The sequence below is a fragment of the Mya arenaria genome, chromosome 10, assembly GCF_026914265.1.
Source record: "Mya arenaria isolate MELC-2E11 chromosome 10, ASM2691426v1".
In the NCBI taxonomy this organism is placed as follows: domain Eukaryota; kingdom Metazoa; phylum Mollusca; class Bivalvia; order Myida; family Myidae; genus Mya; species Mya arenaria.
The window spans coordinates 73,869,466-73,885,701 of record NC_069131.1 but is presented as its reverse complement, the minus strand read 5'-3'; the positions used below and the strand labels follow the sequence as shown (position 1 = coordinate 73,885,701).

At 35.2% G+C, this 16,236-nt stretch overlaps 1 protein-coding gene across 5 annotated transcripts; it reads left to right on the top strand.

Moving 5' to 3' along the window:
- Window positions 1-892: 892 nt before the first annotated feature.
- Window positions 893-15,707, top strand: LOC128207030 (rhodopsin, GQ-coupled-like). 5 transcript variants are annotated; one of them, XM_052909828.1, is made up of 4 exons: window positions 893-1,014; window positions 7,511-8,089; window positions 9,827-10,377; window positions 12,344-15,707. In XM_052909828.1, the coding sequence occupies exons 2-4, from the start codon at window positions 7,896-7,898 to the stop codon at window positions 12,964-12,966; spliced, it is 1,368 nt and encodes a 455-aa protein (XP_052765788.1). In that variant the 5' UTR covers window positions 893-1,014; window positions 7,511-7,895; the 3' UTR covers window positions 12,967-15,707. The 5 variants fall into 5 exon arrangements, with proteins under 5 accessions (XP_052765788.1, XP_052765789.1, XP_052765786.1 ...); XM_052909829.1 differs by having other exon boundaries at window positions 934-1,025; XM_052909826.1 differs by lacking the exon at window positions 893-1,014 and adding an exon at window positions 4,162-4,173.
- Window positions 15,708-16,236: the final 529 nt, after the last annotated feature.

Sequence of the window (16,236 nt, the reverse complement as noted above, 5' to 3'; positions counted from 1 at the left end):
ACACGAGCACGAGGAATGTTTGTTTTTTGTTTGCAGAATCGCTGAGTCTCACATGAATTATTTTCCCTGTGCCTTTGTATGTGCAATTTTAAAATCGTACAATCAAAGTACGCACATCTAGATGACATCACACAAATCTGGAGGACGGTACACACATCTGGATGACGTCACAGACATATCGGTGCTTTACACGGATCACATAACAAACAAACAAAAATAATTTTCGCAAAGCACCCGAATCTTTTGTGTCTTATTCTGTTTCCTAAAGTCTTCCAATATCTTGTTTTGACAGGGAATTACAGTCACTTCTATCTCATATCACTTATTGCATTTTAAACGCAAAAAAAAAATAACAGCGAAGAAGACCTTCTGTTTTACTGGCATTTTCTCTGTGTGCATACATCTTTTACTCTCATGCATTTCCAAGCAAAGATTCTGACAAAATGCATCACACAAAAAATACCAAAGATGCGTAAATGCGTATTCTATGCATTTTATAAATAAACATATGCACATCACACGCACGCCCGCACGCACGTACGGCCGCCCGCACGCACAAACACAAACGCACGCACGCACACACACACGAACACACACGCACGCACGCACGCACACACACACACACACACGTTGATGACAAACAGAAACAGATAATTTAAAATGAATATTTTTTATTTTTGTAATGTATTCGAATTTTGTTGCTATGGCAGATTGTGTCTTTCAATGTTTTTTTCCCCATTAACACAGCAGCCACCACAGCAAACAATAACGTTTATTTTAATTGGCCTCTCATTGCCATGGTTATAGGGTTGTGCCATTTCCACGTTTCACGCGGAGAATCCTATCATAGATTGTGGCGTGAACAAAGTTCACATTATTTATAACATTCATGCCGATTCTCATGATTGGTGATACCATACGTTTTGGTGAAATGAAAGTTTTTTTTTCTTTTCTTTTGTGGACTATGGGATCATCTTTTGAAAGCGCGTACGACAAGATACTTCTAGGACAAAGGTACAAATTATGTAAGCTTTCAGCTAAATTCTCGATCTGTATGTATAATTTCACCTTATTTAGTTACTATTTTCAACCATATTTTTGATAATGGATTATATCCAGACTCCTGGACTAAAGGTGTTATCGTGCCCATCAATAAAAAGGGCGATAAAACCAAACCTTCTAATTATAGGGGCATCACGTTGGTCAATGCCAAAATATTTTCATTATTGTTGAGAAATAGGATTATTAAGTGGTGTGAAACTAATAGTAAATTAAATAATGCCCAATTTGGCTTTCGTAATAGCCGCAGTACGGTGGATTGTATTTTGTTTTGCACACTATTATTCAAAAAGTGTTATTACAGAAGCGTAAATTATACTGTGCATTTATTGACTATGAAAATGCGTTTGACACTGTTATTCGTGATGCATTATGGATTAAATTAATCCAATCTGGCATTAGTAGTAAAATGTTAATACTGTTAAAGTCTTTATATGCAAATGTAAAGGCATGTGTCAAAGATTTGTATAATATGTCATATTCAGATTTCTTTGATATTTCTCTTGGTTTGAAACAAAGGGAACCCCTGTCTCCTCTTTTATTTATTTTGTTTATTAATGATATTAAAGACCATGTAGATTTAGATAATCTGACCAATAGTGATATTCATAACCTGTCGTTGTATATGTTACTGTTTGCAGACGACATCGCACTGTTCACTACTTATCCTATTAGTCTTCAAGCCCAGCTTGATGCTGTGCAGAGATATTCATGCAAATGGGGTCTTAAAATTAATGTTGGTAAAACAAAAATATGTATCTTCGAAAAACGTAAATCATTTTGTGTGGACTATTGACACTCAACCTATTGAAATTGTCGATAGCTTTTGCTACTTATGTATTAAGTTTCACTATACTGGAAGTTTAGTAAATACTGTTAAGTCACTGAAAGAGCAAGCTTTAAAAGCATACAATCACCTTATATCAATATTCGATAGGGTAAAGCTCGATGTTAGGACAATGTTGTCATTGTTTGACTCCATGATTGCCCCAATCCTTATGTATGGATGTGAGGTCTGGGGAGTATATGATATGAAAGAGATTGACAAACTTCATCTCAGGTGTTGTAAACATATTCTGGGCATTCGTACCCAAACGTCTAATGCATCAGTGCTGGGTGAGCTTGGTCGTTTTCGCTTGTCTATAATATGTAAAATTAGAGCACTTAAATTCCTTTGTAAGGTAAAAAATTCCCCAACCTCGCTTATACATCACATGTTTAATGAACAAGTGAATGGTGCGACTTTTCTGTATAGCAATGCCAAAGATAACTGGTCTAAATCTGTTAAGAATTTATTAGACTTTCTTGGATTTAGCTATGTTTGGTATAGCAATAATATTGATAAATCTTACATTGTTTCTTTAAGGCAACGTCTCTATGATCAATTTGTACAACACTGGTCTGATACTATTAATTCGCAACCCAAGTTAGACTATTTTAAACAATTTAAGAAAGATTTTAAATTCGAGAAATATCTTGGAATTAACATGAACGATAAATATAGAATTGCATTATCCAGACTACGATTGTGTTCACACTCTCTTGAAATCGTGGTTGGAAGATATAATAATATATCACTTATAAATCGTAAATGCAAACTTTGTAATATAAGTATGGTTGAATACCACTTTATACAATGCTGTCCTTTTTACTCCGACATACATATACAATATAATATTTCAGGATCATGGAATACATTGAATAAATTTGTCAAGATAATGTCATCAAATGATAGTATAACTTTAAGACGTTTGGCTAAATTCATATACCATGCTATGTTGAGGCGTTTTGCCTCCATTGATGCAGTTGCTTCTTAGTTTAGTACCTTGAAGTACATTGTTGTATTAGAACATATAAAATTGTTGTATGTACTGTTTAAAACTTTGTATTGTGTGTGCATCTCACTTAATATGTTTTAAGTTACTTGTTCATGGCCAAAGGCTCATGTGTTGCCGATATTGCCAATAAAACTTGAAAACTTGAAACTATAATGTGAGTTGTTTCAATGTATTATCATTAATCATATAATATTTTATCTCAGATAATGTAAGTTCGATTTTTTAAGTAAAACAAATGCTTACAAGTCACTAAGTGTTCTTAATTATATTTTCTCAAATGTGACGGTAGTATTTTTCACATATGATGTTCTTTATTTGGGTAAATCAGCAGTCAGACGTGGTTGATTTTGATCAGGTGAATCGGTAGATTTCAAGAAAGGCTTGGGCAGTAAACACAAATTATTTTGAATACAAAAACAGGTTAATATTTGTTAATAATATGCATTTATCAAATTAACTACATTTAATTCCATAAATGCATATTGACAAACAGTACCTATAATAACATAAGTGTGTCTTATGTGAGCAAATAAGCCATTTTTATTGATAATATTAAAGTTAAAATATTACTTCTTGGAGTGACCATATTGCGTTGTAACGGTACCATCGTTGATAAAAGGGAGCCTATGTTACGATGGTTTTACTATTTCAAAAGTAACAATACAAAACCGTGAAAACTAAATTTAAAAAGTATTTGTTATTCGCATTCATCGAATTATGAAATAATGCGTAACAAAATTGAAACATGTCAGCACCGTGTGTGTCTACAAACGCCTGAAGGACTGAAACGTAAGTTGGTAATCTAAATGAGCGTAAATAGACAAGGAAGATTAATTCAGGATGTTTGGTGAAAATACTTTAAACTTTGTAACAAAATGTTTGCTAAAAAAACACTTGAATTAAAAGTATGGCATGTATCGAAACTTACCGCGAGTTTGAATCATTGACAGTTCTGTTCTCCGAGACGTACCGGAGATTGTCGGATATTGCCGGGTTAAGACGACTATGATTTGAAATAGATGACCGTCTGTGGAAAACAAATGCATGTTTTCACAGTTATGCTGTTTATAGCCCGAAGGGTTTCAAATCATCTAATTATGATATCAACTACGTGTATCATGTCGGACTTATTAGTGTCAAGTAACTTTTGGATAGATGTGTGTGTCAAAGTTATTAATAATTAACATGTTTTGAATTATGACTAAAGAGCATTTGGACTTGTACACTTTTAAGTGTAATGCAGAGATAAACGTGTTAATGGTGAAAGGAATACAACGTAAATATATATTAAGCGTGACAGGAATAAATAAGTTGACGGCAAATTAAAAATGCATTTACTTAATACTAAGTAATTATTATAGTTCATAAGCCTTATATTTCATTTGCATCTTTAAGATTGTGTAAAATTATAATGATGTATTAAGTAAATTCTGGAGATAAATATGCCCAGGGATTCTTTCAAAGAAATGGATTTCACTCAACCGCTTAGTTTTGTTTAGATTTCTGGAGAAATACGAAATGAACAAACTACAGCTCCGGTGCTTAGAACTATGGTTCGATAATACAATCAAGTGGATTAACATTGTAACAGACAGGATAGTTTACATTATGAGGAAGGAAAACCTATTGATATAAAGATAAAACCAGCTGGAAATATTTCCAACATTTGTATTGATGTTAAGATGACAAATGATGAAATTTTGTTTTATCACCACCAGATCGTCTGCGAGTAGAAGGCTGAATATAAGTGTATCTCAACCAGATCATTTCAAGCAGATGAAAGCATATAAATATTCCCAGAACTGATATAGTTACTCATACAAATAATTCTACTTGAGACTAAAGACATCACGCTGACGTCTTTCAAGATTGAGATGTATCTCAGGAATTATTCAAAATTGTTTAAACATCCTGTTGAAAAATGGGCAATTGCCCAAGATATAATTATGATAAATGTGCTTATCACCAGAACTCCCAATTGTTGATCACATTTCTGTTTCAGATAAGCTCGAGCATAGCTATAGTTTGAACTGAAAAGATCGCATGTAAAACTGATAAAACGTATCACGACTTCCAATACGCATCATAGTTCATAACATTTCATACTCGTAAGATAATATTAGGTTGCACAAATATTTAGTTAGACAGTTTGTAATTATTTACTGACAAGTGAGTTGTTACATGTTTTATACGTTTGAATCTGAGGATGTTATATTTTAAGTAAAGTCTTTTATGGTTGAGGATAGTGTATTGCATAGATATCGAGGAAACATACGTATTTTAAAGGGACTTTCTAACCTATCGGTAATCTGGAGTTTTTACTTGCGTAAGAGAAAAATAGTTAGTTTATTAGTTTGGAATTCTGGAAACGTGTGAGTCAAAAGCAGCATTGTGAGTCCAGGGGCATCAAATGTTAGTTAGTTAGAACCTTGTTTACCGTTTGCATTTACATTTAGTTTGCACAAGCAATTATAAATATATCAATGATTTATAGTATCGAATACATTCGTTGAAATGTGTTCCCAATGTTAATATAGTTTTGTGTTTGAAACCGTCATAACTGTTAATGTTGTTTTTATTTATACACGGAATAGACTTGAAGCTTCCAAGTAAGCTGTTATCGGAATCAGGAGATGTTTATATCCTGTAAATGATTCATTTCGCCAGGTATATAATATTATTAATATATCGGATTAGTTTTTACGACACCACAACATGTTATTCGAAGAATCAGATGTTTATGTAGCTAAGAGGCATAAATTATTGGAGTGTTTTACAATTATTATCTTCATAAAAACATTTTCTTAATTCGATAATATTGGGCGGGGTCAGGACATTATACACTTAACGGGCGAGGGTCGACCTTTATAAACCCTAAACCAACAGCGATACTATTTGGCGGGGTCAAACCATAATGCACTCAACGGGCGAGGGCAGATCTTTATAAACTCTAAAGCAACAACGATACTTTAAGGCGGGACCAAGTCATAATACTCTTAACGGGCGAGGGCAAACCATTAAAAACCCTAAAGCAACAACAATATTTTTGGGCGGGGACAAGTCATAATACATTTAACGGGTGAGGGCAGACCTTAATATGCTCTAAAGCAGCAACGATTATTTTGGATGGGGTGAAGTAATAATAAACTTAACGGACAATGGCAGACCTTTATAAACTCAAAAGCAGCATCGATACTTTTGGGCAGAGTCAAGTCAGAATACACTCAGCGGGTTATGGCAAACCTTTATAATTTCTAAAGCAACAACGATACTTTTGGGCGAGGTCAGGTCAGAATACACTTAGCGGGTGATGGCAAACCTTTAGTAACTCTTAGGCAAAAACGATACTTTTTAGGTGAGGTCAACTCATAATGCACTTAACGGGTGATGGCAAACTTTAATAAATTCTAAAACAACAACGATACTTTTTGGCGGAATTAAGTTATAATGCACTGAAAGGGCGAGGGCAGACCTTTATAAATTGTAAAGCAAATAACGATACTACTAGTTGGAGTCAAGTCATGGAGCAAACGGCCGCGGATAATTATAAACTTCAAAACAACAACGCTATCACTTACGAAACCAGGACATGCAACAGCTGGAGCGCCGTGACTCACCCTATCATAAAAAATAAGTAGCTCTGATTGGGCTATGGTGCCTTCCTGTTTAGTTTGTGACGAACGCGTTCGTATTTTATATTTTGGGGAGGCTGCTTTCTATTCTATAAGTTCTATTTTGATGATGAAAATCTAAGGCAAAATCAAACATTGATATTTATGTATTCGCGACGTTATCGAACCTTTAAGTAAACTTAGTCCAGATAAGAGTATAAGGGGATGTTACTAAATAATAACCCTGCTACATTTAACCTTGACGAATTTATGAATAGCCGGAGCTTGTTAAGTAAACAAAATCATTACGAACGGTCTTTGGCCGATCAGGACATTATTTTCAATTGAGGAAGGAAAGCCGTATCGTAATTTTGATTTTGTGGTAGCATTTAGATGAAAACTACAGTAATCAAATGAATACATACACACTTAAATCGGGATCAAAGTTGTTTCGTAAGTGCTTCATAATGATAGAGGTTGTTGTTTTATGATTAGTGGAAGTTGATAAAGTGGAGAATTCTATGTAAACGGATTATACTATATAACGAGTTCATGTTTTTCATTATTGTGAACATGTGTTTCATAGATTTATATACAATGTATACGATAGACATGTATGCTGAATGTTACATTATGTGTATGGAAGAGTTTAATAATATTGTATTATCAATTTAAACGTGGTCACACACCACGAATGACATGCAATAACTTTAATATACTAACTGCATACTAACAAATATTTACCTGCTTAGTGTTCAAAATAATGTTTTGTCTACTGACACTGCCTCTGTTTGTCTACCGGTTCACCTGATTAAAACCAATAACGACTGACAGCTGATTTACCAATATAAATGCACTTCAAATTTAGAAAAAATATTGTATCCAATTGGAAAAAAGCATAAGATAAACATTAATAATATAAATATATTTGTTATATCTTGATGAATGCATGTAATGAATGTTAAAAAATAAAATCCTACTGACATTGTGTTATTGTTTTAGGCACCATACGTGAAAATGTGAACAGGAAAACACGTAAATTAGTTACCACCGTGAAGAAGCGACCTCAAAGGCTCCTGATACGTCACGTCATGTAGACGTTAAAACCATTACACGCCGCTGACACAATTATGCAACGCCAAGACGTCTTATCAACGTGATAATGAGATATTTGGTATAAAAACGAAATCATTCAAGCGTGTTAGAATAACGTAAACTAACATCACCAAACGTGATATGACGTAAGATAATTACATGATACAAGATAAAATTGACGTCACCTGTGTAGACCTCTTTATTTAACGTTGACTTCATGACAAGATACGTACTGCGTTTAAGGACTCAGTGAAATTGCCACTGGAGTGTATAGAATCGAAGTGAAGTCAAAATGTATTCTGCGATTCCAAAGGACTGGCGTCAGGATTTTGACGTCAACGTCACAATCCAGGAGCTGAACGATTCCTTGGCGGAATTACACGTGCCTACGATCGCATTTATCGCTCTTCTGATGGTGCTCGGAGTCCTAGGGAACATACTCGTTCTTTACGTGTACACCAGGAAGTATCATCCATCCACGTACAGGTACGCGTAGCAATTGCACTTACGGTGGTTTAAACGTACACATATGTATATAATGTTTAGCGTATTCAAAAGTATAAGTATTGTACCAACCGTCCATGTTCAGGTGCATGTATCAATTTCATGTGCATTTATATAAAACGTCCACGTCATGTGAACCGTCCACGTAAAATCATGTAAAACGTCCACGTACAATTACGTATACGGTCCACGTAAAAATATGTAAAAAAGTCCACGTACAATAAATTCTGTAAAACGTCGACGTACACTTAAAAATGTCCACGTACAATCATGTAAATGGTCCACGTACAATCATTTAAAAGGTCCACGTAAAAACATGTAAAAAGTCCACGTACAATTATGTAAAAGGTCCTCTTACAAACATGTAAATGGTCTTCGTACAATCATGTAAAAGGTCTTCGTACAATCATGTAAAAGGTCCACATACAATCATGATGTGTATTCAGTTTAGTTTTGTAAAGAAAACGGGGCTGTGAAAAACTTAATGTGAATTTTATGAAAATGTGAGGAATTTTGTTTGATTGAAGAACAACGGTTTCAATTGCCAAATATGTAAATATTTGTACGTATTACTAATCTTAACATAATTTTTATCAAAGATAAAGGAGTGAAACTGCAGCATACATGACTCTTTAGCTAAGACGCTACTAAACACACCTACTTTTACCATTTGTTATGGAGTCAAAGAACTTGTATGTGTACTCGTAATACAGTTTTTAATCAAAGCAAAATAGTTATTTGTTACACTTAAGAATTTAATTCTATAAAACGAAAAAGGATGCCCATGCTGGTTTTATGGGTGTTACTGCAGCATCCAAAAATATTTGTACGTCTACATGTGTACGCGGCATTATGTCTGCACTTTAAACAACATTTGCGTTTGTATACGGTATATGTGAAAAGAATAAGAAGAGATACATATAGACCAAATATTCCGTACCCCTCGGGTTGGGGAGTGGTATTTGAAATGTTGGGTGTTAGTGGGAGTTCCCCTTTCGCTCACCAACGTATACCTGAATCGTAGTTAATAAGCCTTTCATATTGATATTGAAAAGATTATACTTGCCTTGCTTAATAATATATCTGTTTCAAATACGTCAGTAATGTTTAACATCCGGATAATAGATTGAAACAAGCTTTAAAGATAGTTTAATGTTTAATTAGTTATTAATTTATTAATTACTACACGTATATTAACAAACATGTAGTCATGGCTTATGTTATATGTCTTTGGCGTTTACCCAGTGCCACTAAACCGGATTTATGTTTAAACGTTTTGCTACTGAGTTCGTTTCTGTAGCTTTTTGCATAAATATTAAGTTAATTTCGTAGTTAAAAAGTTGAAATAGAAGGGACAACAATATAATTCTTGCAAACAACGGTTTACAATCACAGACATGGGTATCACTGTTTGATGTGAAGTTTTCAATTGTTTTCCTTGGTGTTAAAGAAAACATATCAAAGTAGCATTAATTTTCACTTTTGACCTGTCCAAAGCTTTGAAGAGTGATATTGATCTGGTGGTATACGTATCCGCCTTTAACCGCGCTTATGTGATCGATCGCAACCATCTGGCGGATTTTCTCATGGTCCCTTAAAAAAGGAACATAGCTATTTGTCACTGCTTTGTCCTAAATTATTACTTTTGTTTGTTCAGAAAATGCTTTCAAATACCTATCAATGCAATTGAAACACTGGCAAAATGTTTCCCTTTTTCAGATGCTTCATCCTGTGGCTGGGCTGGATTGACCTGGTGGCTTGCACTGTCGGGATGCCCCTCCTCATTGTCAGCATGCTCTTCCCCTACATGTTCCCCTCGGAGGCCGCCTGTAAGACCCTCCGCTTCCTGCACGTGTTCTTCGTGGTCGCGTCCGCCTTCATCGTGATCACTATCGCCATTGAGCGCCACCGTAGGATATGTAACCCGTTTTCACCGGAAATGTCCACCCGGAAAATAAAAATCATGTGCGCGGTGGCGTCCATCCTCGGGTGCATCGTGGCGCTTCCGGCAATATTCGTATACGGAGGCACCGTCGTAGAAACCGGGGTTAACAACATTAACGGCACGGAGTGCTTCATTGATCCGCGGATGAAGGATTCAAGTTTCCCCAAAGCGTATTTCGCCTTGCAGCTACTACTCAGCGTTTCATGTATGGTCGTAATGGGGATTTTTTACTTTCGGATTGGTCGTACGATTATGGCACACCATAAGTTTATCCGGGAGAACACGTACAACGCCCGGGGCCCGCTCTCCGGAACCGACCAAAAAAGTAAGAATGTGGAAATTTCAATTAAATTTAATGTAGTCAAATTAACGATAATTGTATCAGTGTTCTTTTCGGGGCAGTATTGGTGAGGGACTGTGAAAATATACGTTTGATATAAGTGGTATCACTGCTTAAGACTATATTCAGACTTATAATGGTGGATATTGCTCCCTAAGGTCGCAATTAGACACAGTTATAGTGTTGTTATTAGTCACGAGTTACCAAAAAACAACAACATGGCATTCAAATGGTTGAAGACATACGCACAAATGTAGATATATATACCATCAACACATACTTATGGAACTATGTCTGTCGTTTACTCCAACAACATGACAGTAACAGGTAAAGGTAAACTTTAAATACTTTCAAAATGCATTGAAATCCTCATAATAAAATCATCATTTTCACTTGTTTACGTTTTACCACTATTTATTTGCGCATTTAAACGTGATGAAAAAGTTAAGTGCAGAGAAACCTCTCCAGAAAACATTTTCATGTCATTATTTGCACATTCCTGCTTTTAATGTAAACCATGCGTTAAAAGAGAAACTGCATGCATACAAGCAATTCATTTCACTTCACCTGTTTACCCTGTTCTGTTACCCACCATCACACAGAATTCAGGAATCAGTTTCACACATGCATTTTTGAGCAGTTTAAATACAAGTCTTTCTCATCATAAACAAAGTTCCAATTCCCAGAAAGAATTTAGCACGCAACTGTCAGTAATATTTTTCAAGAGTTTTCCCCAGTAATTTGTAAAGTTACAAGTCGGAATTTCTTTCATCGTACCGGAGTAAAAACATTCATAGACTTGTACATTTAATGACCCGGGGTGGTTTTTGTAATTGTAACGAATTATTAACATTTTATATGCTTCCCGGTGGTTTATATAAATTTGTCCGTGCAATAAAAATAATGTTTCACAGTTTCAAACAGTGAAAATAACATTTTGGCATTTTCATTGTTTTGAAAATTAGTCCGCTCTGTTGTCCAAATCAAACATCATCGAACACAGGATTAATACGGGACTTTGTCATAATATTAACGAGGTCGTTTCCGAAATGACGTTACGTAACATACATAATAGCGTGTTTTACTGATAAAATGCAGAACAGTGTCTTATAATACCATTTTTAGGCATAGCATATTTTTTTTATTTGTTTCAGTGAACGATCGCAATATATTTCACCGTGTTGCGCCACTCATGAAGTATAATGTTTAACGATCTTATACTGAAACGAACAATTATCCTCTATATGCCATTTCAAAAAGAAGCAACAAAGTAAACATTTTAAAGATGGTGTTTCTTGAAAGTGTTTGTCGGCAATGGAACATTTACAGAAAATATTTTAAACCGATTTTGTCTGGAAAGTGTATACATGCGCTTCATTTTCTGTTTACATGTACAAAATGTACAAGCTTCATACATGCAAATGATTCGTACATCAGACAGTTAACAATAATATTTCATAAGTTATGTGTCCCCGTTTTTCCTAATGCCTTCAGCCCGGGTTTGAAACTCAGACCCGGAAAAGCAAAAATCTTATTTTTATTGTACAAGTGTTATTTCAGGATCAAAGATATTAAACATTGCTGTACGTGTTTCAAATAATCTACAATAAAACAGCAACAACATGTTTTATAAAGAAATGTTATATTAAAGATATTTTGAAACAATTTAGAACTCACTTTTCTGACCCAGACTCAAGACGTTGGCGAATACGGACCGAGTGCCATATTGAACGGCTACAAAACTATTGTTGGCGTGTAAATGCAATATCAATGACAAAAAAAAACACGGTCGAACGTCTCTCAAAATTACTTTTAGAGGAAAACACTGCCCGTGTTATACAACTTATTAATTATATGAATACTTATGTGAAAATTTAAAGAATCATATGAGGCAACACCTTTAATTATTAATTGCACTTGCATTCAACTCTACCATTTTATAATATTTCAGGAAAAACAAAGGAATCATTTGCAGAACCCGACAGTGATATAGAGTTAGTGAATGACACCAACCGGGACACTGACAAACAAAATGGCGCGACCAATGGGAATGCTCCAAATTCACGCGAGAATTCCCCTGCTCGATATTCATTGGACAATTTTGATTCTAAGAAAGACCCGTATGGAGAACTTTTAAGAAAAGTTGTAAAGGACAATTCTAGGTCCAATTCACCCAAATCTGATCAACAGACACCAGAGTCGGGCGAGTCAACGCCCCAATCACAGCGGAAGAACAGAGGAAATAATCGTTTGGCAACTCCACGTCGTGAATCAATAACAAACAGAGGTCCAAGCTTGCGAACAAAGCAAGTGACCCTCATGTTATTCATTATCACTGTTGTGTTCGTGTTAAGCTTTATACCACATTTAATATTAATGGTTACCATATCGTTCAAGTCCGATTTTCTCATGGATATGTCTCCGATTGGTGTGGCAGTTTACAACATATTTCTACGATCGTTTGTCATCAACAACATGGCCAACCCAATAATTTACGGTTTTTGTGACAAAAAGTTTCGGTCTGAATGTTCTGCCGTCTGCTTAAGTTTCTTTTGCTGGTGTTTCAGACGATAATTAGCCAGTAGTTAAGCAACAGTTATAATCAGATACGATCGTCTGCACTGACGCCTGCATACGATGACTTCAGTTTTAAACAAATGTTTTAGACAGACTGTACTATGTTTAAGCATCTATTATGTTGGTTACTGCTGCTGTTGCAGATGATGATTACGCATGTAGCAAAAATATAGACACACGATATTTATAGACAACGTCTGGTAAACTGTTGTTGCGTATTGGATTTATAAACAGACGACAGTCTCAAAATGTTTTTAGCAGTGTGATTAACTTAGGGTTATCATTTTAAACGTCCAAATTGGGAGGTTAATGGCATTATTTTAGTCTGAGACTAGAACATTAGTTATAAGTTTATCATTCGTTGTTTAGAAGTCCTGATAATTTTATTGCAAGAATTTACATTTGTATAGCATTTCATACTGATTTTTTACATCGTTATTTCATGTCATAGATTTTAATTACTTGTATGTATATGTATGCCATTAACATGGTGTATATTATTTAATTATTTTACCGAACATAACAGTATTTCCATTTCGTAATTAAAGTAATTACTAAGTGTAATAATTTTTGTAATGAAATCACATTCATATCATTAATTCTGAGTCTATATTTGCATGCTTAGTCTCATTTAGGGCATTTGCATAGTATATGTTAAATGCATTAAATAGTACATGTGAGGACATTCGATTGCTTTGAACTATACCATTTGGACGTCGATATCATGGTGCAAGATTACATAAAATTTGTTTGCCAAAATATTTATCTCTGATTCGCTGATAAACTAAGAAACTGCTTGGCAGTTATGGTTTAATTTTATGACGTTTCTTGATCAAGCCCTTAAGATTGTGGTATCAGTATAGTTCTTGAAAAACAAATAGATGCACCAGTATTTTCTCATCAGATATTGGAATTTAATGTATTTGCAGGTAAAGTTGTAAAGATGTTACTGATAAAAGATCAACTTTAGTCATACATGTAAATGAACTGTTGATATATTGCAGATATGGCTTTAAGATGGCACTAGATAATACCTAGTTGTATGTCTTGATCGACAGAAATTGATAACTTTATGTACTCAATCATTGATTCTTATCTAGTCAATTCTAAGACACAATGTCATTTTTATATTTATTGTTTTTAGATAGTTTCTTAGCAGAATTGTTTTAAATGTTCTGTGATATTAGAGTGCGGTGTATCGTCGAACCCATTATGGATATGTTGTTAAATAAATGTTAAGTGTATCGTAGAAGCTAGTATGGATTATGCTGTATAACTAATGCTCCGTGTATCGTAGACGCCGTTGAGGATTGTGATATATAATAAATGTTAAGTGTATCGTAAAAGCCGATAAGGATTATACTGTACAACTAATGTTAGGTGTAGTGTAGACGCAATTGAGGATTATGCTGTATAACTAATGTTCTGTGTATTGAAGAAGCCATTATGGATTATGCTGTACAACTTATGTTCGGTGTATCGTAGACGCCATTGAGGAATATGCTGTATAACTAATACTCTGTGTATCAAAGAAGCCATTATGCATTATGTTAAATAACAATTATTCGGAGCATCGTAGAAGCCATTGTGGTTAATGCTATATAACTCATGCTCAGAGTATCGTAAAACCCATTAAGGATTATGCTGTACAACTAATGTTCGGTGTATCGTAGACGCCAATGAGGATTATGCTGAACAGTTAATGCTTGGTGTATTGTAGACGCCATTGAGGATTATGCTGTACATCTAATTTTCGGAGTACCGTAGACGCCATTGAGGATTATGCTGTTTAGCTTATGTTCGGTGTATCGTAGACGCCATTAAGGGTTATGCTGTACAACTAATGTTCGGTGTATCGTAAATGCCATTGAGGATTATGCTGTATAACTAATGCTCGGAGTATCGTTTAAGCCATTTAGGATCATGCAGTATAACTAATGCTCGGAGCATCGTTTAAGCCATTTAGGATCATGCAGTATAACTAATGCTCGGAGTATCGTTTAAGCCATTTAGGATCATGCTGTATAACTAATGCTCGGAGTATCGTTTAAGCCATTTAGGATCATGCAGTATAACTAATGCTCGGAGTATCGTTTAAGCCATTTAGGATCATGCAGTATAACTAATGCTCGGAGTATCGTTTAAGCCATTTAGGATCATGCAGTATAACTAATGCTCGGAGTATCGTTTAAGCCATTTAGGATCATGCAGTATAACTAATGCTCGGAGCATCGTAGACGCCTTTCAGGAAGGTTCTGTCTTTATGGTTTTCGATGTTTCGTAGAGATCATTAAAGATTATGCTGTATACCTTTTGTTCGCTGTATCATAGGAACCATTCAGGAAGATTTTTTTATGGCTAGAGTTTTGTGTATCGTAGAGAATGTAAAGGAAGATGATGTATGACTTGTGGGTGCTATCTCAAGACCAGTGACAGGTTTATCGTAGAATCCATTCAGAAAGAGGTTTTATAACACGTGTTAACTGTAGCAAATGACTAGTGTTCGGTGTATCGTTGAATCCATTTTGTAAGGTGCTGTATAACTTGTGCCCGGTGTTTCGTAGAGGTAATTCTGTGTATCGTATATGTCGTCAATGAGTATGCTATATAACTAGTGTTCGGTGTATCGTAAGAGCCATTCAGGAAGATGCTGCATCAATATTTTTCGGTTTATCGTTGAGGCCATAATGGAAATTTTCTGTGTATTATGTTGAAGAAAAATAAAATTCGAAAGTCTACTATTTTAAGAATATAAGCATGTTTAGACCGTTGGCTGGAAGCCAAAAATCTTTAGAGAGCGGTATTTCAACAACGCGACTAGTTGCATGCCGCGTCGAAATGACCATTTAAATTTAATACACCACCATCTTTTCATCAACAGAACTACTGACGTGAATGTGTGTGTTGGGGGGAGGTGAGGGGCTAAGTTCTGTGATCGGTTTGCTCTGCAGATGTATACAACCGCGCCATGTGATGCCATACTAGCGTCTGAAAACACATGCAAGATCGTCTATTGCGTTGACGGTGTCGTCTGCTTCAAAATTAAATAGGCATCCTTTAAATAAACAGGATGAAGCGCTATTTCCTGCCATTTCTGTTGTAGCTCGCGTGGAAGTGGTGAGTCCGAGGCATATTTCTTCCCCTCAAAATTTCTTACATGAACGTGCTACTAAATGGTACGCTTTGTAACAATATCAGCCACATAAATCAACCTCATTGGAGATGATATAGTGTCATTGACTGCGTCCCATCGCATACCAAGAATTT